The sequence below is a fragment of the Fukomys damarensis genome, unplaced genomic scaffold (genome assembly GCF_012274545.1).
Source record: "Fukomys damarensis isolate Sample0158 unplaced genomic scaffold, DMR_v1.0_HiC HiC_scaffold_19, whole genome shotgun sequence".
Lineage (NCBI taxonomy): Eukaryota > Metazoa > Chordata > Mammalia > Rodentia > Bathyergidae > Fukomys > Fukomys damarensis.
In genome coordinates, this window is record NW_022900931.1 from 66,534,927 (window position 1) to 66,558,770 (window position 23,844).

At 41.6% G+C, this 23,844-nt stretch overlaps 2 protein-coding genes and 1 long non-coding RNA gene across 4 annotated transcripts in view; 2 read left to right on the forward strand and 1 right to left on the reverse strand.

The window, feature by feature from the left end:
* The first annotated feature begins 39 nt into the window (after nt 1-39).
* Nucleotides 40-16,460, forward strand: LOC109117818 (zinc finger protein 347-like). The gene is made up of 5 exons (XM_033766079.1): nt 40-645; nt 1,764-1,846; nt 6,802-6,928; nt 7,352-7,477; nt 13,549-16,460. Exons 1-5 carry the CDS (start codon nt 639-641, stop codon nt 15,015-15,017), a joined length of 1,812 nt encoding a protein of 603 aa, XP_033621970.1. The 5' UTR covers nt 40-638; the 3' UTR covers nt 15,018-16,460.
* Nucleotides 13,688-23,844, reverse strand: part of LOC117286922 — a 19,955-nt gene continuing 9,798 nt past the window's right edge. The window contains exons 3-4 of one of the 2 annotated variants that reach the window (XR_004518066.1): nt 13,855-13,869; nt 13,688-13,767 (exon numbers count right to left, since the gene is read on the reverse strand). This is a non-coding gene — a long non-coding RNA (uncharacterized LOC117286922). Of the gene's footprint in view, nt 13,768-13,797; nt 13,870-23,844 lie in introns of those variants that run through there. The other variant, XR_004518065.1, reaches the window with a different exon arrangement.
* LOC104857212 (zinc finger protein 480-like) overlaps nt 20,734-23,844 on the forward strand; it is a 4,612-nt gene continuing 1,501 nt past the window's right edge. The window contains exon 1 of the mRNA XM_033766140.1: nt 20,734-20,889. Within this exon, the coding sequence (XP_033622031.1) occupies nt 20,818-20,889 (72 nt within the window). The 5' untranslated portion in view covers nt 20,734-20,817. The remainder of the gene's footprint in view (nt 20,890-23,844) is intronic.

Here is a 23,844-nt window from a genome sequence, read left to right on the forward strand (position 1 = left end):
TCCCGGGCCGGGCCCGCCCCCCGGGCCTCCCCTCGCTGTTTCCCCTCTGTTCTGGGGGAGGTCACCAGACCTATCCTGAGACTTCGGGGTTCTTGTGGCCAGAATTCAATGTGCCCCTCCGGAGGCGGCTTTTCTTTCCATCCCCTCCCTGTGGGCAGTGGACAGGTAGAGGGGGACGAGGGATTCTAAAGAGATCTTCGGAGTGAAAGAAGCCAAGAAGGTAGCAGGGGAAGAAAATCAAATAGAGACAGATAGAATGTGGATCTCCAGGGAGATGAGGGCAGCAGAGTAGGGAGAGGAGCAGGAAAAGGGAGGCGCTTAGAGCTGGAGGAGGGGAGAGGTGTCTGCCACAGCCGTGGCAGACAGCAACGTGATGTCCTCTGAATGTGACAGGTGTCCCATGCTTTAGCCTTGAACCTCTTCTGGACGATACCCACCGCCTTTCTTATCGCCTCCTCCATGGCTTTGACACCAAGCCTGTGTCTCCATTCACTCTGCAGAGCTCTCTCAGGAACCCTAGCATCCTGTGTCCAGGTGTCCTCTCCTCTTTGCTGGGACATGGCAACGGGTATCTCTGCCTTCATAGTCCCCGTGTGACTTCCTGAGCTCTGCACGTCACTTCCTCTATAGTCTTCGGTATGTCAGGTACGGGTGACCCTGCCCTTCCTGGAGTTTAGCTTACGCATATACGTTAAGTATAGGATGCGATATAATATTTGTAAGTATTTTGGTGTAAAATAGAAAAATCAGATCTTTATATCAGATGGGTGTCAAAGTCTATCATTTCTAAAATTCATATCAGATGTGGGAGACAAATACTAGATCTCAGCCACACCTGCTCTGCTTCCAGAAGTCCTTCCCTGCTTTCCTCTCCTGCAGTATCCTCCTCCCTGCTCTCTGCTTGGGCCACACAGGCCTCTTACCTTTCCTAGGGACGCTGTTGCTCCTGCCTCTGGACATGACCTGGGTTCTTTCTCAGCTCAGGACTCGCTGGCCCATCAGGTGCTGGCAGTGGGCATCCTCCTTTCCAGGTCTTTGTTCTGATATCAGCGTTTCCATGGAGACTTCTTTGATCACTCCACATTCCACTGACACCCCAACTGCACGCTCACTCCCACTTCTCGTCCCTGTTGCCTCCTCTGCAGATTTCTTTCTCATCCTTCTGAGTCCACTGCCTGGATCCTGGGGGCAGCAAGGCTCCAAAGGGAGAGCCGAGCTAGAAGGTGGGAGGGGGTCTGGGCCTGCCCTCCTGTGTGGTGCTCGGCTCTGGCTTCCCATTGGAGTGCTGAGGTGTTTTGCAAATAAGTCTCCTGTGGCCCCTACCGGAGAGTCCCATTTCCATGGTCACCCAGGGACCAAACTTTAGTAATATGTAAAGTTGGTTCAGTTAAGTGCATACCACTAGACACCCAGACGCTCCTGCATTTCTGGGGGCTGAGATCAGCTGTGATCCACGGAGGAATGAGGAGATGTGCGTGGGTCTGGTCAGGGCTGGGACTGTGTCCTGGAGGAGAAGTCGGTGCAGCCCAGCTCCCCACTGCTGCTGGGTGTTGGGGCTTCACCAGGAGGGGCACACTCTGAAGAAGTGTCAGGGCCGTCTCTGGTTGGGCCTCCTGCAGGAGCTGCGTTCCACTGCATCCCCACCCTCAGGGCAGTGGGCAGCAGAGGACAAACATTTCTTCATGGTTTCTCTTTTATGTCGGTGGTGTTCCAGGAAGGATGTGTTTATTCTGAGTTTTAAACAGTGTGCTTTTCACATTCAGGATTAACTTGTAAAGACTCAATGTTCCATAAGGAAGAAGCCAAGAAGAGGAAAGAAAAGGAGTTGAGAATGGCCGTTATTCAGGTAGAGTGCTGATCTTACTTGCTTATTCTGTCTCCCTCCTTTGTGAAGTGCTGCATGTGGGACTGCTGACATCCCGTAACCCTGCAGCCTGCTGTGTCTGCTGACACTCACCGCGCTGCCTTCCGCCTCACTCATCTCTAGGACTCCGTCTCACCTGGGACCAGTGACTTGGATCATGTGAGGAGGCTCCATTGGTCATGGTTCTAGGAGGCTCCTGTCATTCTTGTTGGTCTTTCCAAAAAGTTAATGTTTTATTGGTTAATCTGGAGCTGTGTGATTTATCTGTACTGTGATACTCATTTCTTCCTTCGTGTTGCTTATGGTGTTTTCCTCTTTTTTTTTTTTTTGATTGACATGTAAATTTATGGGTTGAGTTTGTCCTTTGTTCTGGACATAAAATTTTTCTAACTTCAACTTCTTACCATTGCTGTTCCTACGTTCTGTAAGTTTTGGCATATTTGTTTTCATTTTACTCGAGCCACAGATGTTTTCTGAAGTCTTCTCTTGCTTGTACCTATTGGTTATTTGAAAGAGTTTAATTTTCACATATTTGTGAGGTTTTTTATTTCTTTAGCTGTTGATGACTGCATTCAGTCCATTGGGCACAAAAGAAAGTTACAATGATTTTGACTTGGTTCGACTTACTGAAGAGTTGTTTTAACCTAACCTGTGGTATATCAAATAGATGTTCCTTGTGTGTTTAGAGGTGGTACTTTCTGCTGCTGTTGCCTGGAGTGTTCTGTGCACGTCTGTGAGGTGCACATGCTGTGTAGTGTAGTGTAGTGAAGCCCTCTGTTTGTTTCTTGGTCAGCTGGTTATTCTGTCCGTAAGTGATACGGACCATGACTGTCCCCCAGGTATTGTGCTAGTACCTAGTTCCGTTGATATTTGCTTCATCCATTGAAGAGGTTTAATGTTGGGTGCATACTTGTAATTATCCTCTCTCCTGGGGAACTGCCCTTTTAGCAATTATGTAAAGTCCTTCTTTTTCTCTTGTGACAGTTTTTATATTAAAGGCCATGTATTAAAATATAACAGCTATTCCTGCTTACTTTAGTTTCCATTTGCATTTTATTTTCAATCTCTTCACATTTATCCTGGGTGAGTCCTTTAATCAAAAGTATACCTTTGGTTTACAGCATGTAGTTGAATCTTGGTTTCCTTTTTTCCTCTCTTCAGTCATCATATGTCTTTTAATTCAAGCATTTAATTCATTCAGATTGGACACAGTGATTCATAGTGAAGGACTTTTGTACCTTTATCTTAAGTTTTATGCATTTTTATGCTCTTCTTTCATTTCCGCTTCGTAGTCTCTCATTAGAAACTCTTGGGCTGAGCAAGCCACTGCATGTGTGTAATTCCAGTAACTGCGGAGGCCAAAGCAGATGGATCCCAAGTTTGAGGCCAGCCTGGGCAAATTAGCAAGACTCTCTCTCCCACCCACCCCACCCCCAAAAAAACTAGAAAAAGACGGGAAGGCATAAATTCTTGTAGTACAGGTTTAGTGGTAATGACCTTCCTTCATTTTTATGTGGCCAGTCTCAGTTTCTCTGTTTTGAAGGACACTTTTGCCTGGTAGTCTTGTCACCTGGCGGCGTTTTCGGTCAGTGCTATGAGTGTTCCGTCCCCTACATGTAGCTGGCAAGGTTTCTGCTAAGAGATCTGACACTCCTAGGAGCACGCTCCCAGGTGGAAAGTCACTTTTCTCTTGCTCTTGTTAAGTCTTTTTTGTCTCTGACTTTTCATGGTTCCATTTTGATGGGTTTTGGTGTATGTCTGTTATATTCTAGTTGGATTTCTCTGAGCTTCTCAAACTTGTATGGCCATCTTGTTCATATTTTTAGAAATTTGGGCAGTCTTACTTTCAGACAGGGTCTCTACACTTTCTTCCTCTTCTAAGGTATATATGATGCTCTTTTATAGAAATCTCTTGCTGGGGATTTAGCTCAGTGGTTCTGCCGCCTGCTCTGCAAGAGCAAGGATCCGAGTTTGATCCCCCGTACAAAAAAGAAATCCCTTAACCCCTTGCATAGCCTTCAGTTTTTCTCTTACAGGACTTACATTAAAAGTTCCAGCCTCTTAGGTGTTTTGAGTTCTCCTAAGGGCAACCGGTTGCTGTGTTGTTCTGAAATCCTTATTTCTGTGAGGGGGGAACAACTGGGGCCTCCTGCTCCTCCATCCTGATATCAGTCCTTCAAGATAGTTGGATAATTTCTTTTCATGGAACAATGTAAGACTGTGGTATATTTGCTAATGGAAATATAGGATGTGTCACGTGTACGTGTCAAGTGCATGTGTATTTAGTGAGTGCTGCGAAGGGTGGAAGAGTATTTTCACAGGTTTTGGTCGCTATATTTCACAAACATTCTTCTTCCACATTATGCTCTGTTAGTTTTTAACAAATCAGCTCTGTCTCCCCTACCTTGCTGTTTTCTACCTGGAGTTTCTCTTTCACTACAAGGAAGTCCATCCAGTATATATTTCCAGTCATAATGTTTGGTGAAATATGCTTGGTAAATATCAGGTTTAATGATTTTACATTTTCAGATTACATTTTTTATGCTGCTTTTCAATTTTTCAATAATTTCATCATGTGCTATTGCAGTACATAACTTTTTCTTTTAATCTGTTAAATTAATTATTTAAAAATTTCAGGCTGAGGACATAGCTGAGAGGTAAAGTGCTTCCCTAGCTTGTATGAAGCCTTGAGTTTGGTCCCAGCACCATACATTTTTTGAAAAAAAATCCTCGTATTACAATTTATTAAACTAGTAAATTTCGCCGGTGTTTTGGTACTAGCTATCTTTAATTTAAATTGCTAAAGTTGTAAATATATTTTAATCTGAATAATTTAGTAGACCTTGGAGTTCAAGTTCCATTATCTAAGTTTTCACATGCCATTTTAAACATCCTAGTAAACACTAGTGTTTTATGGTCTAAAGTGTATTTTTTTCAATTTCATTGTCCATAAATGATGTGATACACATTGGTATAAGTGGTGATTTAAAAAAAAAATCACTGGAAAGAATCATTGAGAGAGACTCCTTTTAAAATTGTTCCTTTGAGTGTAATGTTTGTGCAAGAGTACATAGATATGCAGTTCCCTGGTGTTTATCCAGGTCACATCATTATTTTCAATATTTCATTTATTTGAAATCCTTTGCAATGCTGGAGCTCAAGCCGAGGGTCTTGTGCATGGTGGGCAAGTGCTCACTGAGCTACATACCACCCCAAGTGTATGTTTTCTAAAAGTAAAAGCTATATATTAGATGCTTTCTTTTGCCTTAAATATATACTACCCTATCCTGTGAATACATAGGTAACAGTGAGAAACATATAGTATGTGTGTATGTGTGTATATAAATCATGAACTTTCATGCAAACTTATGTTATCCTGAACTTGTTTCTAGTTTCTTTACTTAGGAAACCTAATGTTACTATTATTTTTTAAATTGATTTATTTTTGTCACTTTATATTTGATGCAGTATCTCTTGCTGAAGTGTTTGATTCTTTAGCTTTCATTCTGATTCCCAGGCACCTTGGTCCAGGTGTTTGCTCTGCAATTTTTTGCTCTTTGACATTAGGCAAGTCCCTTAGTGTTTGTGAACACAGTTTTCTCGATAGTAATGGAAATGTTTTTATTGTGCACATATTTTATTGTTTTTCTCTATGCATTATGCATGTAAAGCAGTTAAGAGTAATATCCAGTACATAGAAGTGTCCAGGAGCTTTAGCCATTCCTATTTCTGTTGTTATGGTGCTTCTTAGAGTGTGATCTTTCTTTAAAGCTGCTGTGAATCTTGTCTTTTCTCAACACACCATTCATCCACTTAATGTGCTGGACATAACATCTCACATTTTCATAGAGAAAAGCCTGTGCCCTTTCTTTATTTTTACATTTCCTGTCCACAAAATGAGAAATCTATACTTGATTTAGAGAGTATTATAATCTCTTGTGTAAAACTATAGTTAATTATTTTTTGGTACTGGGCATCGAACTCAGGACGTTGAGCTTGCAAGGCAGGAAGTGGCACCACTGAGCTAAATCCCTGGTGCTTCTGTAAAACTACAATGTAACACAATTGTAGAGACAAAACATGTTCAGAAATATCTTGCCTTGTGTGAGTATATAGGAGAGACAAAGTCACGCCCTCCTATCCAGTCACCACACAGAGATCTGTCACTCCACATGTGTGAGGATTTTTCTGCACACACTAAGTGAACAGTTCTGCGGGGGATGCTGTCTAATTCAGTCTAATTCTGACACTATGTCGAAACAGCCTACATTCCCCTGTTGAGGCCTCAGACCTACCCAAGTGTCCCCATATCAGATGACAGCTGCAGGCACAACTTGTAGCCTGTGGTTCTGATGATCAGCTATAAATGGAGATCTCCGTTCCTACAATCTCATTCTTATGTTCAAATAATTTTGGTATGGAAGCTCTAGTTAGCAAAATTTAATTAGCAAAACAAAATTAGCAAAAACACTTATCTGTAGTATTTGTTACAAAGTTTGTTAAACAGATGGATACCCAGATGGGAAAGATGCAGAGAGTGAGATATGGGAAAAGGAACCTGGCGTGTCTGTGCCTTCTGTGGATGCTTCACTTTCCAGAAACCTCCAGACATTCCTCCGTCTGCTGGCTTCTTTGAACCCTGTCCTTGGGGTTTTATGGAGGCTCCATTACATAGGCATGAATCATTTTATCATTGACATTGCTGATTAATACTTTAGGTGCCCTCCCTTCCCTGGAGGTTGGGGGTATGAGTGACTGTCGTGACCATGAAATCCTGCCTCGGTCTTCTTCAAGATCAGGACCTATGCTGAAGCAACCCAAGAACCTCCTCGCTTTCACTTCGGTGGCACCTACTGTTACGTTCCCTTCCATTTCGTTTTTTGTGACAATTATAACTCTTGCCGATTCCCCATGGTGAAACATACTTTTCATTTCAGGGTCTGTTGACATTCAGGGACGTGGCCATAGAGTTCTCCTGGGAGGAGTGGAAACGCCTGAACCCTGCTCAGAGGACTTTATACAGGGACGTGATGTTGGAGAACTACAGGAACCTGGTCTCCCTGGGTGAGGACGGCTTCCTCCAGAAGTCAGATCTACTCCGTGTCTCTGCGTTTCCCCTGTGTCCTCATGGGATCCTCTGCATTGTCTGACCTAGGCAGATTCCCTGTTGCCTGTGAAATGTGAAGCTTCCCAGTGTAGCATCTGCACTTAACTGTCCTCTTTCGTCAGGTGCTCTGCCCCCTCTGTGATAGATGTGTCACTGGTGGGTCTAGAGTCGCAATATGCATGAAAGCTTATAGCAAACTTTTAAAATAATCCAGTTTCCTGTTTTTTTCTTTTTCCGCTTTTGATTATTCATCCATCGAAGAGGGCTAGGTCTTTGTATAAAACAGTGAAATATTTGTCTGGATCGCTGTAATCTCAAGTAAACAGGCCTAGAGTATGGAAAAGCCACAGCATATCACACGCCTTCCTTTTTCCAAGCAGGAATTTCTCCTTTTGACCTGAGTGTTGTCTCCTTGTTGGAGCAAGGACAGCCCTGGAGTGTGGATGGCCAGGTGAAAGTGTCCAGAAACCCAGTCCAGTGGAAAAGTGTCAGAGGTTTGAACACAGGTAAGAGCTCAGACAGGCAGAGCAGAAGCTGCACCATTAAATAGCGTCTGGAAACTTCAGTAGTTGAAGAGTTCTGTGGGAAAACAAGTTTACTTCCTCTGTGGTTATGGAGTAGGGTTTTCTTTACCATCTGTTGTTACCTGTCACCCGAGTGAAAGGTGCCAGTTGATTCTTTTACCCATCAGTGGTGCTGCAGCTCAGAAACATGAGTGGTGTCTCTGTCATGTTGATGATCTGCATCATTGCTTCTGTGAACTCTTCGTGTTCTCACTGTGCTGTGTCCGAAGGGCCTTTTCCTGTCTCCTGTTAGACTCGTGTGTTCTTAATTCCATCTGACGCTCAGTTCTCACTCCATAAACATCAGAGCACAGGTCCCCATCGTCCTGATCCCTCCACCATGTTCCACATCCATGTTTGGTCCCATTTCCTATTTGGAAGTTCCAGGTGGGAGATGGGAAACCATGGCTGCTCATCCTTACACCTGAGACCCCAGAAACCACTCTGAGCTGACCCAGCTGTCTCCCCCTGCGTGTTTACTTAGCCCTTTCTTGCATCCTTCTTTTAGCACTTCTCAGCTATGTATAATGGGAGTGCGATAGGTCTTCTGAGATTGTTATTCCTCGGAGCTGTAAAGGTAGTCAAAGGCAGGTCTCCTCTTTGATCAGTGGTCCTCCGTGGGGAGCACATACTCAGTCTTTCGGGCTTTTAGCATTGAGCTGTGTGGACAGAGCAGATTTCCATCTCCAGGTCCCACAGAATCCTTGATTTCCATGTATTAGGTTGCTTTCTCTTCTACTCTTCCTAGTCTGTGAGTATAGAAAAACCTTGGCTCTTCCTGATTCTCCTTTTTGATTTTTACTGTTTGTGCTATTTTTGCCTGAAATTTACTTTTTCTTTGTTTATTTCATTGGTGGTATGGGGGATGCTATTTAGGGTTTTCCTACAACTAAACTGTAACCTTAACCCTTGTTCTTTTTTTTTTTTTGGTACCACAGAGCAAACTTGGGACATTTACACTTGCAAAGTGGCGGCACCACTGAGCTAGATCTCCTACCCTACCCTTGTTATTTTTATTCTAAACCAAGGTCTCACTAAGTGCCCAGGCTGGCATCAAACATGCAGTCTGTCCTCTCCCTCAATTCCTAAGTAGCTGACACACAGCAAATTGATAAAATTTGTATGCAAATTCTTGTGATCTGACATGTCATCTTTTTCTGCTCTGGTAACCCACTCTGAGGTTAATTGTGGCTTCTTGTGGTCTATTCCACAGAGTGTAAACACTCATAACAACTCATGACGCAAAATAGTTTGCCTAATAAGTTTGAATATCACTCTCCCACCTGCCAGGTGGCCCTGGAAACCCTGAGTGGGGTTCTCAGCCTGTCTTGGGATATTTGAGACTGTAGAAAAACCACACTGAGCTGTTATAATAGATACAAATATCAGTAGTGCCTGACTCAGCCTTGATTCTAGCTGTCTTGTGGTTTTTAAGACTATCACAGAAGTGTCTTTCTGTGGCACAGTGAAAATATTGTCACACATCACATACAGGAGCATCGTCCCCATTGAGCCAGCAATCTGTGCCACAGATACATCTCTTAGCACACTTCTCAGGTTCATGGTCTCATGCATAAGGCTTTGCAGTACTGCCCTTTGTGCCCCACGGGTGCCGTTGTTCATTCTCAACAGCAAACCTTTGCTCAGGCCTTTGTTCAGTGTAGTGTAAGCTCAAACTTGTAAAAACATGTCTTTTTTTGTGCATCCTACTGGGACAAACTTACGAAGTTGAACGAAGGCTACCATCATTTGTTTAAGACAATAATCTGTACACCAACACCCCACCACCACCAGGGATCAAACTCAGGACCTTGCATTTGTAAGTCAGGCACAGTGCTACTGAGCTAACCGTGTGCCTCCCCACTGCCAGTAATCTTTACTCTTACACCTTTCCATGTGGTGTAAATGAACATTTTTGTGTTTCATCAGCAGTAGCAATTCCTTGTTTCATATCTGCAATGTGTGGCACTGTTCAGTTGAGGGTTATCTATTGCTTTACATATTTAGAAGGTTTCCTTCTTCACTGCAGAAACTATAACTCATACAATTCACAAGATTCCAGAAAACTTTTATTTCCTTTAGTTTTGATTTTGGGTTTTTTGTTTTGTTTTGTTTTTCTGGTACTGGGGTCCCAGGCAGGCACAGTATCAACCTTTGGTTTTGTTTCACAAAACTCAGAACATGCTGTTCAAGTAGGCCCCACTCCCACCCCCATACCGGCGCTCAAACTCAGAACTTTGCACTTGCAAGGCAGGCGAGATGCCATTGAGCTAAATCCCGGGCCGTGAAGTACTTTTCTGTGTTATATTTATTTCTTTATATTTTTAATTTATAACTTTTGAAATCTTGTCATCGTTTTTTGTTTTATTCCTGTCTTAATCTCAGAAATGTTTTTAGATGGCTTTCCTTCTTTTGTTAATACTTTTTTCCCATTTGTGTGTTCTTAATTTTGTAAACTTCTGTGTTTTATGTATGTATTGCTGATTTATTTCTTGGAATGAATGTTACATTGTTGTTTTGACACAGGTTCTCACTATACAGTTTAGGCTGGCCTTGAACTCACTGTATAGCCCAGCCTTGCCTCAAACTCACAACGATCCTCTTGCCTCATCCTCTGAGTGCTGGGATTATAGGCGTGCCCTCCATGCATAGCTACAAGTGCTATATTCTAGTCAATGTTTTTCTATGTAGATTCATTGTATTCATCTTGTCATACAATGATACCTGGGTTGTCAAAGTGAATTTGTTACAAATTCATATTTGAACACTGAAAAATTTGAGAACTAATCATATATTTTCCAAATGAAATAATGGAAAATAAAATCATTGGTGCTGAGGCCCAAAAATTACAGTAAAATTCTTTTTTCTAAGGCTTTAACTGATTTCACAGTGATTTCTTCCTTTAACTCTATTTTGGTTCTAAATTTTCTTCTGACCTTTACTGCTAGTGCCACCAACTATCTTTGGACGTATTGTTAAAATATTTTATGCAAATAAAGCACAGTGATCCATATTTTAACACCCTAACACAATTATTATATGTTATCTGGGTGAGAGCAGCACTTAAACTGAATCGTCACCCCTTTGGCTCCGCAGCAAGGCTACTAATATATACATTAGTATTACTTATAATATCTCTGTAAGATTTCGTCCAATGAATTTTACAGTGAATGAACTGAACAGAATTAGGTTATACCATATTTCTCTTGCTGCTTGAATGTAATTCAGTTGATTACCATGAATGTTTAAATCTACTTTTTCCTCCATCTTATTTTTTCCTTTGCCATGAGCAACTGCCATTCTTTTTATTCTTATGAATTTGACTCTTAGATGGCTTACATATTTGGAATTGTACAGTGTCTGTTTTTCATGACTCTTGTTCAGTTCACATTTTTGTTTAGTTTACATTGGAGCATAATCTCCAGATTTATTTATATTCCATAGAATAGGATTTCTGTCTTTTCAAAGGCTGAACGGTATTCTATTATATCTGGGCTTTTCTCTGTTTTCCACTAATAACACAAAATTGTGAGTCTGAATAATGTATGAAGGAAAGGTTATTTAGCTCATATTTTGGGATCTGAAAGGACAGGAGCAAGTGTCCCTATCTGTACATCCTTTAGTGAGGGCATCTTGTTAGGAGCATGTGCAGGAGAAGCGAATTTGCAGGAGAGACGGTATAGTGAGACAGGAAGTCTGTATTAGTCTCCCCAGAACTCACGCACTCTATCAGACCTGCATTAATCCTTCCTGTGGGCAAAATCCCCAGTGAGCTCGTTACTTCTCACCAGGCTCCACCTCTTTATGGTCCTTCACTTCCAACATCACCACACTGAGGGCCAAGTGTCCAAAACACAAACCTTGGGGAACAAACAACAAAACCTCAGCCACATTTTGTTAATTCCTCTCGGGTTGCTTCCATCCTTTGACTACTCTAAATAATACTAATATGAATGTTGGTTTACAAATACCTCTTGCAAAATATATTTTTCATTGTTGGGGCTACATATTATATGGCTTGAGACTCATGGTAATTCTTCTGCCTCAACCTCCCAGGTGCTCGGTTTACCTGTGTGCGTGACTACACCCAGCTGGCATTGAGTGTTTGAAATAGTTTATCTGTGGCTCCTGAAATGATCTTGAGATTTTTTTCTTTCATTGTGCTCATGTGGTGCATTGTCTTTATATTCCAGGAATAAATCTCACGTGGTCATGGTTTTTTATCTGTTTTAATGTGTTTTGGTTAGTATTCTGTTCAGTATTTTACATCAAATGTATCAGGGATAGCATTGATCTTTAGTTTCTTTGCGATTCTCTTGGCCTGGCTTTTTTGTCAAGGTTATGCTACCTTATAGAACAAGTGTGGTCTTCCTTCTTTCTCCATATTTTAGAACAGTTACAGGAAGATTGTAAGTATTTGGTAGCATTCTCCACTGAGGACATTGAGTCACGTCCTTTTCTCTTGTGGGAGGTTTTTGGTGATGACTCAGTTTCTTTGCTACTGGTCTGTTTCAGATTTTCTGTTTCCTTATGATTGTGTGTTTCTAGGATTTTTATCTGCAATATTTTTTCTTGGCCCTATATGTTTTGCAATATTCCTTTTTATTTGCATAGAACTAAATATTTGTAAGGTCCCCTCTTTTTTGTGATTGTAGTTGAGTCTTTTGTTTCTTTTAATTAATTTAGCTATGAATGTTATCAATTTTGTGTTTTATATATAAAACCTCATAGTTTTGTAATTTTCTATAGTGCTATTTTGCATTTAGTAATTTTCAGCCCTATCATTTGTTGCAGTAGATGTCAGTTATTGCATGGCATACTTTCTAAGACCCCAGATGAGGAACTGTAGCTGCAAGTTATACCAAACCCTGTATATACTGTGTCTTTTTTCTATGCATGCATAACTAAGATGAAGTTTTACTTTCAAATTAGGCACAATACATTATAAGTAACACTAGCTAATAGTGAAACAGAACAGCAGTGTTACTTGCCCTGTGCGGTTACAGTCTCAAGGATTTACCAGCCTGGATACAGCTCCCTCGTGCCCATCACTCACTCCTGTCCGTGCTTGTGTCTTCTCATGCTGGCTTTTTCTCATGTACTTACTTGATCTGGATGCACTGTACTGGTACTTCTTAGTATATTTCTTTTAGTCTGTTTACTCCAGTTTGCAGAGGACTCCCACACTAACCTCACTGTGTAAGGAAAGTCACCTACTCATCCTTTAGATGTTCTCAGGACACTACCTAAATCAGTGTGTGCAGTGTTGATGGCTTGGATATCATTGTCTGCGAGGGATGGCTGAGTGCCACAGCGTAGCTCACCTTTCTCTTTCTTTTGAAATGTTACTTTCCATGTTTCTTGTATTTACTGTGACTTCTTGTATTACATACTACCTCTGTGAATTGGTATCTTCGACAACATGTTGATTGATCCTACAGGCCAAGAATGAAATCCTATTTCTCTCACTTATAGTCTATATAAATTGTTAGAAGAATAAATGATATTGATCTACTCTCCTTAATTGAAGAGTAATGTTAACTTACCTCAAGGTTTTTTACATAATAGTGCTGTGAAATAGTTAATAATAACACTTCTATAGTAAATAGTTCAGTATTCCTTTGTTTATAAGACTGGTTTACCTTCTGTTCTTTTTATGATGAAAGGATTCTTTTCATATCTTATTTATCTCCATCTTCCATTAGAAATAACATAGACTAGTATGCTTTAACCACAAAAATTTATTTCTTACCAATATGACAGAAATTTTCATAAGCAAGTCACCTATTGAATTAGTTTATTCAGTGTTTTAGTTTCTTTCAAACTGAGGATTTCTGCTGTTGTTTTGAATTACATATAATCAAAGTTTTCTTTTTTTTCCTAAAATGTAAAAATCAGGAAGTTTCATAATTATTGTTATACTGATTTGTTTTGGTGTAATGTCATGTGTTTCAGTAACAATTCACTTACCATCTGTAATTAATCAGAACCCAACAATTTCTTATATTTCATAGATACCTCTCCTAAATGTGTGGTCAAGGGATTTACCCCCAAAGGGAGAAGTGATACTGGAGAAATGTTCCAGGCAGCAATGTTGCAAAAACATAAAATTCACAATATTCAAGAAGTGTGCTTCAAAGAAATCCAGACAAATATGCGTGACTTTGAGTGCCGTTGCAGAGAGGATGGAAGACTTGACAGAGGCTTCTGTGTGAATCACAAGGAAAATCTCACTGACGGAAGAGATGAACATGGTCAAAGGAATGCAGGAGAGAAACATACTAAAAATTGGCTTGGGTTAAGTTTTCAATCACATGTACCTGAACTGCAACTATCTGAAAGAGAAAAGAACATTTATGAGTGTAATTACCTTGAGCAGTCTGTCAACAGTGATTCCTCAGTTTCATCCAACCAAAGAAATCCTTCTAGTATGAAAAAAAACATTTCTCATGAATATAAAAATGATTTTCTTCAGTCTTTATCTTTCACCCAAGAACTGGTAATGCACATTAGTACAAAACCTTACAAATGGAATGAGTGTGGGAAATCCTTTACCCAAGATTCCCAGTTTACTATGCATCAGATATTCCATACTGGAGAGAAACCCTTTATTTGTGATATATGTAGTAAAGTTTTCAATCAGAAATCAAATCTTATAAGCCACCGGAAAATGCATACTGGAGAGAAGCCTTATAAATGTAATGAATGTGGAAAAGTCTTCAGTAAAAAATCCTATTTAGTAGAGCATCAAAGAATCCATACTGGAGAGAAACCTTACAAATGTAATCAATGTGGCAATGTTTTCAGGTATAGATCATCCTTATCAAAGCATCAAAGCATCCATACTGGAGAGAAACCTTTCAAATGTAATAAATGTGGTAAAATGTTCAGTTGTAATTCAAACCTTGCAGAACATCTGATAATTCATACTGGAGAGAAACCTTTCAAATGTTATGACTGTGGGAAGGCGTTCAGTCACAATTCCTGCCTTACCTGTCATCTTAGGATTCATACTGGAGAGAAACCTTATAAATGTAATGAATGTGGAAAGGCCTTCAGACAAAAGTCAGATCTTGCATGTCATCAAAGAATTCACACTGGAGAGAAACCTTACAAATGCAATGATTGCAGCAAGGTGTTCAGTGTTCATTCATCTCTAGCAAAGCATCGGAGAATTCATACTGGAGAGAAACCTTACAAATGTAATGAGTGTGGCCACGTTTTCTGTTACAAGTCATCCCTAGCAATGCATCAAAACATTCACAGTAGAGAGAAACCTTACAAATGTAATGAATGTGGTAAAGTGTTCAGTTGTAGTTCATACCTTGTACTACATCTGATAACTCACACTGGAGAGAAACCTTTCAAATGTAATGAATGTGGCAAGGTTTTCCGTCGCAAGTCCCACCTTGCAAGTCACTGTAGGATTCATACTAGAGAGAAACCTTACAAATGTAATGAATTTGGCAAGGTCTTTAATTAAATTTCACATCTTTTGAATCATCATAGAATTCCCACTGTCAAGAACCCACAGAAATGTACTAAATGGGGAAAACATTCTATCACATTTCACACCTTCCCCAACATAAACAGTTCATACTGGACAGAGACGTTTCACAGTGTAATGAATGGGAAAAGTCTCCAGTTACAAATTCTACATTGTACAACATTTGATAATTCTTACTGGAGAAAAACTTCAGAATTGTAATGAATGTAGAGGTCTTCAGTTTAAACCCATCTCTAGCAAATCATCAGAAAGTCCATACTGGAGAGAAATCTTAAAATTTTAATGACTTTGGTAAGGTATTCAGTCATACATCGTCCCTAGTAAAGTATGAAAATCCATACTGGGGGAAAAACTTACAAATATAATGAATGTAATAAAGTGTTGAGTTGTAATTTATACCTTGCAGAACATTGGATAATTGACACTGGACAGAAAACTTTCAAATATAATGAATATGGCAAGGTGTTCTGTTGCACTTGCTACACTCCATGTCATCGTAGGAGTCATACTGTGGAGAAAACTTATAAATGTAATGAATGTGGCAAAATTTTCTGTCCAAACTCACTTGTAGCACATAGGGAATTCATACTCCAGAGAAACGTTAAAAATGTAATTAATGTGGCAAAGTGTTCAGTCTAAAATCCCTAGCACATCATTGGAGAATTCATACTTGAGGGAAACCTTAGAAACATAATAAATGTGTATCTTTATTAAGTCTAATTCTAGTGACTTCACTAGAAATTCATCCTGGAGAGAGAGCTGATGGCCGAATGAGGCAGAAGTCTTCAATCCGGGTAAAATCCTTACAACATTGGACAGTTTCTGCTGGAAAGAAATTTCATGTATGATCAGTGAGGCATGCCTTGAGTTATTATTTAAGCCTCACTGACCATAAGCTAATCCATACTGGAAAAGAAACCTTACATATTGGTTGTACAGTGCTTTAAGGTGAAAATTAGACATTGATATTCACCAAAACACTCAAAGTGGAAGGCACCTCTCAAATGGAATGAGTACTAAATACGTGAATATGCACTCAAGCCTCAGTACACATCGGAAAATAGATCTTGGAGAAAAAAAACCTAAGAAAAGTCAATTTGGCATATCCTATTTTGTGCTTGCACTTCAGTGAATATCAGATAACCTGTACTGGAGAGAAACCACAGATGTGCACATTCACACCTTGCGTAGCACTAGAATTTGAACAACTGATATAAATATGAATGTGGCAAAACCTTTATGATGAATTCAAGCAATAGTCAATATCCCAGTTTGCACTAAAGATATTAAAAACTGCATATAAAACAGATTCGTACCCCTCAGAATTCACTAGGCATCAAATGATAAATCTTTGAGGGAGCCATACAAATGTAATGAGCATGCCTACTTGGTTATTATCAAAGCATTAAAGCTATGAAATAGAACAGTGGAACTAGGGAGCAGTCTTGCACATTTAGTAATATAGTGAGATTTCATTTTCTCATAGTCCATCCTTTCCTTTCCCCTACCTCTCCCACTACCCCTTCCCCTTTTCTTCCTATTTCACATTATCTATTATACATTTAAGATCTTAAGTTTCTCACACCAGAGAAAATTTCGTATTTACATGTGTGTCCTATTTATTTCACTTGAGTATAGCTTCAATGTCCATTTAGCTATGTCTTTAGTTTCTCATTTTTTATGGCTGAGTAGTACTTCATTTTATTAAAAAAAACAAAAAACAAAACATTTTCTTTATCCAGTCTGCTATTGGTGGGCAATTGGGCTGCTTCCAAGTTTTAGCTGTCATAAATTGTGCTACTATGAACATGGGTGCACATACATCACTGTGGTAAGTTTCTTTTAATTTTTTGGGAAACACCCAGCAGGGGGATAGCAGGGTCAAATGGGCCTCCAATCCTAGTTCTTTGAGGTTTCTCCATACTGATTTCCACAGCACACTCCCACCAGCAGTGGTGCAGGGATCCTCTTTCCTCAGCCCTGCCTGCATTTGTCATTAGTTTATTTTATGATAGCAGCCATTTCTCCATCTCCCGCTGGAGGTGGAATTTTGTTTTCATCTGCATCTCTCGAATGACCAGTGATTTCTGAACATTTTTTCATATGTTTATTTGCTATTTCTACTTTGAGAAATGTCTGTTAATTTCAGATGCCCATTTTTGGATTGGATCTTTAAATTTAGGAGATCTGATATTTTAACCTTTTTTATATAGTCTAGTATAGTCTAGATAGACTTTTTTTTGGTACCGGGGATCGAACTCCGGTCCTTGTGCTTGCAAGGCAGGCGGAGGAACCACTGAGCTAAATCCCCGGCCCTAGATAGACTTTTGACTGAGGAACAGCCAAATTTTTTTCCCCAATTTGTGGGTTGTCTCTTCACATGGTTGGTGGTTTCTCTTGCTGTGCAGAAGCTTTTTAGTAAGAAGAGATCCCACTTGTTGATTGATTGTGCTAGTTCACATGCAACTGAGTACTTTCCGTTCTGATCCCGAGGAGCCAGTCGTGAATCGGGCTCAGCACGGATCGGTCCATGCAGACTCCACGACGGAGCAGCACCGCCTCTACTGAAACCGGACTCGCGCGGACCTCAACCGCAGCCGCTGGCCAGGCCTTCAGGGCCCTTGACGGCCGCCAAAGACATAGAAGAGACCGTGTGAGGCGCTCCAAATCCTGCCCAGGCGCACCGCAGGCCCAGCAGCGGGACGGAACAAAACACTCATCGCCGGACCAATGCTTTTCTTGGGTTTCCCCGTTGAATTACACATTCGGCCCAGGAATGTGTTTCAGGTCATATTCTAGTTTGCACAGTCTTCCCAAGCAATTCCAAGGTTTTTAAGTTAAATTCCTCGTTAAGGTTAACAGCAAGAACCGCGCAGCACTGACCTCACCGGCCTCGTGAAGGAGACCCCTGGTCCACACCTCCGAGCCTCCCCGCGCCCCTGAGCGGTCCCCTCACCGGAAACTCCCAGTGAGACCCCGGAGGCGCGTAGGCCCCGCCCTAGGCCCGCCCACCGCTAGCGTTTCTCCGCCCACCGCTCGCATGTCCCCGCCCAAGCCTGGCCTCTTTGCTGCGCGCTGCAACCCGCCAACCCGGAAGCGCATCTTGGGGAGTGCTGGTCCCCTTTGAGTTTCTGTGCGGGTTCTTAGCACTTCGCTGTCCGGACCTGGGTCCCTAGTGACCTTCGACTTCCCGCACCGCCCCCTCCACGCAAGTCCATTCGGACGCCACGGGGAGAGCCGCGTGGGCCCTGCAGGGCGCAGGAGTTCGAGGCCCATCCTAGCCCTTCCTCCGCGCCGCCCCTCACCCCGACGTCCTTCCCGCTAGGGGACGGGGTCTCGCCCTGCGCTTGCACTCCCGGCCGGTTCCGATCCCTTCGCTGTCCTCTCTCTTTTGGCCCGGAGGTTACCTGACTTATCCTGTGACTTGGGGTTCTTGGGGACTGAATTCTACCCCAGAGGAAAATGTGTTCTTTCGGGCTCGGCTTCTCATACCGTCCCCTCCCTTTGAGCAGTGGGCAAAGGGGTCAGGAGAAATAGACCCATAAACAGATGGCGGGTGGAGGACGGGTGAGGGTTCCAAAGAGATCCTAAGAGTGAAAGAAGACAAGAAAGCTGGGCCTGGCGTCGGGGCGCTGTCAAACAAATATAAAATGTGGCTCCAGGGAGATGAGAGCAAAGTAGGGAGAAGAGCAAGAAAAGTGAGGCTTGGAACTGGAGAAGAGCGGTGACTTACAGCCCTGCCAGACAGCACCGCGGTGGCCTTGCGGGTGTCTCCTGAACCCTGCTCTTTGAATTTGATGGTGTCCCATGCTTTAGCCTTGAAGCACTGCTTTTCCTTACTTCCATGGATTTGACACCATATAGGTCTCCATTTACCCCGCAGACCTCTCCCAGGAACCCTAGCCTCCTGGGTCCAGGTGTCCTCTCCTCTTTGCTGGGACATGGCAACGGGTATCTCTGCCTTCACAGTCCCCGTGTGACGTCCTGAGCTCTGCACGTCACTTCCTCTGTAGTCTTCGGTGTGGCGGGTACGGTTGACCCCGCCCTTCCTGTGGCTTAAAAGAACGCTGTGTGTGTATTTTAAGTATACGATGCTGTGGGAAGCCAGCCATGGCCCACTGGCTTTTTGATTTGACCCTGCACGGGAGAAACTCGGACAGCCAAAGATCTGTAGGAGTCAGGTGCTTCCTGTTAAAGATCTGAAGTTATCTGTAGGAGTCAGGTGTTGTAACTCCATTTTGTTAAGTTCCTCCACCTATTTGGGAATCATGATTATCAGTTGCAAGTGTTGTTAATTTGTTTTTCTTGAGCCTGATTTATCTTTCCCGTGTGAACCCTCGTTCCCGTGGAGCGGGTGTTGAGGTTACTATGGTAATCCTAGCCCATAATAGTTTGCTCTTTTCCTTTAAAAGGCAGATGCTTGCCCTCAATAAATGTCGCCTTGATCAGACTCTTGTCTTGGCGTCCTTCCTTTCTCTCTGCCCCATCTCCACCCCGCTGCTCTTTCAGGTTGGAGGCACTGCTGGACAGTGCTCTGTGTCGCTGGCTCGCGACAGGATGCATTATAATATGTGGAAGTATTTTTATTTAAATTAGATCACATCTTTATATTAGATGGATGACAAAGTCCATCATTACAAAATTTCAGATGTGAGAGAAGTAGGAGAAGATCTAACCCACACCTGCTCTGTTTCCGGAAGTCTCTCCCAGCCTTCATCTCCTGCATTATCCTCCTCCCTGCCCATTCTGCCAGCCACACAGGCCTTTTGACTTCTCCTGGGGTTGTTGTGGCTCCTGGCTCAGGGCTTTCTCTTGGTTCTCTCTCAGATTACAACTTCCTGGCCATCAGCTGCAGGTGGCAGACACCTTCCTTCTCAGGTCTACAATGTCTACTTGGAGATTTCTGTGACCTGTTGCTTCCACTGACATCCTAACCAAACATAAACCCCGTCTCTGGTCCATGTTGCCTGCTCTGTGAGTTTCTTTCTAATCTTTCCTAGTCCACTGTCTGGGTCCTGGGGAAAACAAGGCTCCAAAGTAGAGGAATGTGAGAAAGTGGGACATTGATCTTACCCTACTACTGGTAATTAATTCAGGCTTCCTATTGCTGGAAGTCCCATTCCCATGGTCAGCCTGGGAACCAGACTTAGTAATGTCAATGTTAATTCTATTCTGAGTGCAGCACTGAACACCCAGACTGTGTCCTATATTTTTGAGGTCTGAGATCAGTGTGTGATCCATGGAGGGATGAGGGGATGTACTGTGCATGGGTCTGGTCAGGGCTGGGACTATGTCCTGGAGGAGAACTCGGTGCAGCCCAGCTCCCCACTGCTGCTGGGTGTTGGGGCTTCACCAGGAGGTGGGGACACACACACACACACACACACACACATACACACACTCTGAAAATGTCAGGGAAGTTTCCTGTTGGACCTCCTGTAGGAGTTGCATATCACTGCATCCCCACCCACCCTCAGTGCAGTAGGGAGCAGCAGACCCATCTTTCTACATGGTGAGGTTCTCTTTTGTGAGTGTGTATTAGGGAAAGAGGATATGTTCATTTTGAGCATTAAGTACCCTGCTTTTGACATTCAGGATTATCTTTTTCTTTTTCCTTCTGAGAAGCGTCTCATTCATTAGTTCAGGCTAACCTTGAACTCACTATGTATCCCAGGCTTGGCTTGAACACATGGCAATCTGCCTGCCTCAGCCTCCCCAGTGCTGCGATTACACATGTGGATCACCACGCCTGGCTAGGATTAACTTCTAAAGACTCATGTTACATAACAAAGAAGACTGGAAGAGGAGGAAGAGGAAAGAAAAGGAGTCAAAAATGGCTATTTTTGAGGTAAAATAGTGATCTCGTTTGCTTGCTCTGTCTCCCTCCTTTGTGAAGTGCTGGATACAGGACTGCTAACCCATGATCCTGCAGCCGGTGTTTGCTGGCATCCGGGCTGCCCTCAGCCTTTCTCAACCCCACTGAAACGCCATCTCACTGGGACCAGAGATGTGGATCATGAGGAGGCTCCATTGGTTTTGTTTCTGGGAAGAACCTACCATTTTTGTTCATGTTTCCAAAAAGTTAATGTTTTATTATTTAATGTGTTTGCTGTGTCATTTATCTCTGCCCTGATGATAATTTTTTCCTTCCTTTTGCTTATGATAATATTTTTTGTTGTTGATAGAGGTATAAAGTTTTTTGGTTTGAGTTTGTCCTTTGTTCTGGATGTAAAATTTAACCACTTTAGACTTTACTACATTCCATCAGTTTTGACATATTTGTTTTCATTTTACTTTAACTATAAATATTGGTTATTTGAAATTTTCACGTTTGTGAGGTTTTGTATCTCCTTAGCTGTTGATTTCTGTACTTGTTCCATTGTGTACAAGAAGAAAATTAGAATAATTTCTAGTTTCTTGAACTTATTGAAGATTTATTTTAACCTAACCTGTGATATAATATATACTTGTTCCGTGTATGTTTTAGAGGTAGTTTCTGCTGCCGTTGGGTAGAATATTCTGTATAGGTCTGTGAGGTGCATGTGCTGGGTAGTATTGCTGAAGCCCTCTGTTTATTTGTTGATCCTGTCTGGTTATTCTGTCCATAAGTGATGGTGGAGCATGAAGTGTTCTGCAGCGCTTGTGTTTCTGTCTAATCCTGCTGTGTGTGCTTCATACATTTGCGAGGGTTAATAGTGAGTACATGCTTGTAATTCTATTTCCTGGGTCACTGCCCTCTTAATAGTTAGGAAAAGTCCTTCTTTTCCTCTTGGGACATCTTTTGTCTTAAAGGTTATGTTTTTGTTTTTGGCTTTTTTTTTTGTACTATGGATCAAACTTGGGTCCTTGCACTTGTGAGGTGGCAGAACCACTGAGCTAAATCCCTTGCTTAAAGTAGAAGAATAACCACCCCTGCTCTCTTTGGGGTTCCTCTTTTTACCTTTTCACTTTTAGCCTATGTGAGTCCTTTAAACAAAAGTGAATGTCTTGTTTACAGCATGTAGTTGGATCTTGGTGTCCTTTTTTTCCTCACTCTTCAGCCAGTATATGTCTTACAATTTGAGCATTTAATTCAAATTGGACACAATTATTTATAGTGAAGGACTTACATACCTTTACCTGGAGTTTTATATTTTTTCCTTTGTTTTTCTGTTTGATTTCAACTTCATGATTTCTCTTTAGAAATTCTTGAGCTGGGCAAGCTCTTGCATGTGTTTAATCCTGTCTGCTCTAGAGGGTGAGGCAGAAAGATCTTAAGTTTGAGGCCAACCTGGGAAAATCAACAAGACCCGATCTAAAAAATAATAATAATAATAAAATAAATAAATAAAACAAAAAGAAAACAACTCTTAATTTGTATCTGGCTACTCTCAAGTTTTTCATTTTTCAAGAACCGTTTTGCCTGATGTAGTATTGTTAACTGGCAGTGTTTTCCATCAGCGCTGTAAACCATCTGAGACATCTTCTGACACTTCTAAGAGTGTGCTCCAGAGTGGAAGTCACTTTTCTCTTACTGTTGTCAACATTCTTTTTTGTCTCTGATTTTCAGTGTTTCCATTATGATGTGTTTTGATGTAGGTCTCTTAGATTTATTCTAATTGGATTTCTCTAAGTTTCTTCAGTTTCTGTCCACTCATATTTGAGTGATTTGGGACAATCTTAATTTCAAATAGGATCTCTTTACCCCTTTCTTCCTCTTCTGAGATGCTTATGATTGTGTCTTTATAGAAGTCCCTTAAGCCCTTCTGTTTGCCTCATTTTTTCTTGCTCCAGGGCTCCAAACTCTTTTCTGAGTTTCTCAGTTGCTTGCTGTGTTTTTATTAAATCCTTGTTTCTTTGAGGAAGGGAACGTCTAGGGCTTCCTGCTCCTTAATCTTACTAACGTCAGTGCTTCAGAGAAGTTGCATAATTTCTTTTTATGGACCAAAAAATGTCTTTCTTATGTGCCATAGTGTATCTGCTAGGGGAAGTGTAAGATGTGTCATGCATACGTGCACATGAGTGTGTGTTTAATGAGAGTAACTAAGGGAAGATTATTTTCACTGGTTTTAGTCCTACATTTAAATAACATTTTTCCAGGGTGAAGTCATGGTATGTTACGTTTTACTTTTTTATTTATTCATTTTAAATTTTCTTGAGACAAGAATCTCACTATTAGTTCAGGTTGGCCTTGAACTCACTATGTCGCCCAGGCTAGCCTTGAACTCCAGCAATCCTCCTGCCTCAGCCTCCCAAGTGCTGGGATCACAGGCATGTACCACATGTCTGACCTGTTAATTTTTTTTTAAAATTCAACTCTTCGCTATTTTCCCTGCTCTCTTAATTTCCACCTTTTTCTCTCCTTCCTGTTCCCTGTTCAGGCATCCTATACAATAGTGATCGGGTGGAGCCCAAACAGCCCCCTTTTCTCCTTGACCAGGAGGAAGTGCATCCAGTGTTCACTGATGTTTGGTAAAATATACTTGGTAAATATCAGGCTTAGTGGTTTTATGTTTTCAAGTTACATTTTGGGGCTGCTTTTTAATTTTTCAAATATAGTATACCTCACGAAGTTGAGAATCAGAGTTCGTTGCCTTGGTTCTTGAATTTTTCTTTACAACCTAGGTAGCAATCATTCCTAGACTCCCCAGCAGTTTTGTGGACTCAGCAAATATCCTCTGCAATTGTTTTTGTTGTTGTTGTTGTTGTTTTTGATGGGATGTTTACAAGTAGCCACTTCAGGGGTGTTACTCAGTTTCTCTTGCTACTGATTGGCTGCTGCCATGTAACCCATCTCTGGCAGATGCACCTGCATTCCTGCATC

Bases quoted from the DNA above. Each gene is read 5' to 3' on its own strand.
- LOC109117818 (XM_033766079.1), top strand. The intron at 6,929-7,351 runs GTGAGGACGGCT...TTTTCCAAGCAG, and splicing joins CAGGAACCTGGTCTCCCTGG to GAATTTCTCCTTTTGACCTG. The intron at 7,478-13,548 runs GTAAGAGCTCAG...TATATTTCATAG, and splicing joins TGTCAGAGGTTTGAACACAG to ATACCTCTCCTAAATGTGTG.